The sequence below is a fragment of the Emiliania huxleyi genome (assembly GCF_000372725.1).
Source record: "Emiliania huxleyi CCMP1516 chromosome Unknown EMIHUscaffold_1272, whole genome shotgun sequence".
Classification (NCBI taxonomy): domain Eukaryota; phylum Haptophyta; order Isochrysidales; family Noelaerhabdaceae; genus Emiliania; species Emiliania huxleyi.
Window position 1 is genome coordinate 7,388 of NW_005201315.1, and position 1,588 is coordinate 8,975.

The 1,588-nt window shown below is 65.2% G+C and overlaps 1 protein-coding gene across 1 annotated transcript; it reads left to right on the forward strand.

The window, feature by feature from the left end:
- Positions 1-458: 458 nt before the first annotated feature.
- Positions 459-881, forward strand: EMIHUDRAFT_252193 (hypothetical protein; the record flags this gene model as incomplete). The annotated part of the gene is made up of 1 exon (XM_005789482.1): positions 459-881. The coding sequence occupies one exon, from the start codon at positions 459-461 to the stop codon at positions 879-881; it is 423 nt and encodes a 140-aa protein (XP_005789539.1).
- Positions 882-1,588: the final 707 nt, after the last annotated feature.

The following is a 1,588-nucleotide window of genomic DNA, read 5'->3' on the forward strand; positions in this document are numbered from 1 at the left end:
GAACGCTCGCACATCACCGGATATGTCAACTCGCAGCAGCGAGGCAGCAGCTCATATACAGTGGACTTTACTCAAAGCAGCGCAGAAGCGCTCGCAGAGCGGTGCGCAGCGCCGCGCACGCCACGCCGCGGGCGGTCGGACGAGCGCAGCGTATGTCGGCCGCGAGCCGCGTCGCCAGCCGTCTCGCGAGATAGCGGCGCCACCACGTGCGCGCAGCAGCCGCCGCGGCAGAGACGAGCCGCGGCGACGTCCGCTAACTGCCATTGGCGGTTTTTCAATCAGCAGCGGTGCTCTAGTTCACGATGTGCAAATAAAGAAACTTCCGCGCCGCCGCCACTCTCGAATCCGGCCTGGGTGCGCAACCGTCAGTTTGTCAAAAGGCAGGAGGCGGAAGGCCGCCTGCGCGCGCGCCAAACCTTCTCGCCGCCGGAGAGAGCCGCCAGTGGCGCCGCCAGCACATGTCGCTGCACGACGAGGGCACGCCGAGCGTGATCTATCACGTCGTCCAAAAGTCGCTGTGGGACGCTGCGCTGGCCTCCGGCGTCAACTACTTTCCGCCACGCTACGACATCGAGGGCTTCATTCATGCGACCCACGAAGCAAACCTGCTGCTCGGCGTGCTCAACTGGCGGCACCCGAAACACGGCTTCATCTACAAACACATAGAGGGCACGTTTCTGTGCCTCGCAATCGACACCGCGGTGCTCACGTCGCCCGTCAAGATGGTGGCGGCCGTTCCGACGGAGAGCAATCCGAACCCGATTGCGTTCCCGCACATCTTTGGGCCCATTCTTCCTCTGAGCTGCGTGACCAGACAGATGGAGGTTGTGCGGGACCCGCAGGACGGCACGTTCCTGTCCATCGAGGGTATCTGCGAGTAGTCCACTGGGTAGGACGGGTGTCGGCCCGGAGTATCAGCGTAGCCCCCCGCCTTCAGGAACCCTTGACGTCGAAGGGGCAGTTATTAAGGAGTTATCCTCGCAGAATTTCGGTCTGAGCCGCTGTCGCAAATCGTGCAACCGGCGAAATCGACACAGCCTAGATCATAAAGTACGACCAGACCAGGGGAGAGCATCACAGACCCGAGGGGACAGCGTGGACGACGCCTCAAGGCGGGCGGCCCAAGCCCTGATTGTGCTGAGGCCGCGGGGGCGCCGGGTCTTTTGAAGATGCGACGCGCTGCAGGGGACGGTGCGGCGCGTCGCGCAGCGTGCCGCTGCCCGCGCCGTCGGCGGCTGCCGCACCCAAGCCGCAACAGTCGAGCTTGAGGGCGCGCACGAGCCAAGCGACGGGGCCCGGCGCTACCGGCAGCGCCGAGAGGCCCGCCGGCGGCCGCTGCCGCTGCCCTGCGGCGTCGTTGTGCGAGAGCAGGCGGCAGACACGCGCCTGGCCAGGGGAGGGGGGGACGTGGGCACCCCGGGAGGAATGGAGGATTGCACCACTCGGAGCTCTCACGCCTCCTGCCCAGTTCACTGGCATGTTCCTTCCCCAGGCCTGGGGTTCCCTGGACCACATCATCTCGACAATGCGCTCCTGTTGTTCTCGGGTCTAATGTCCTTCGAGGCCCTGCAACTGGTCCGCTAGCCAA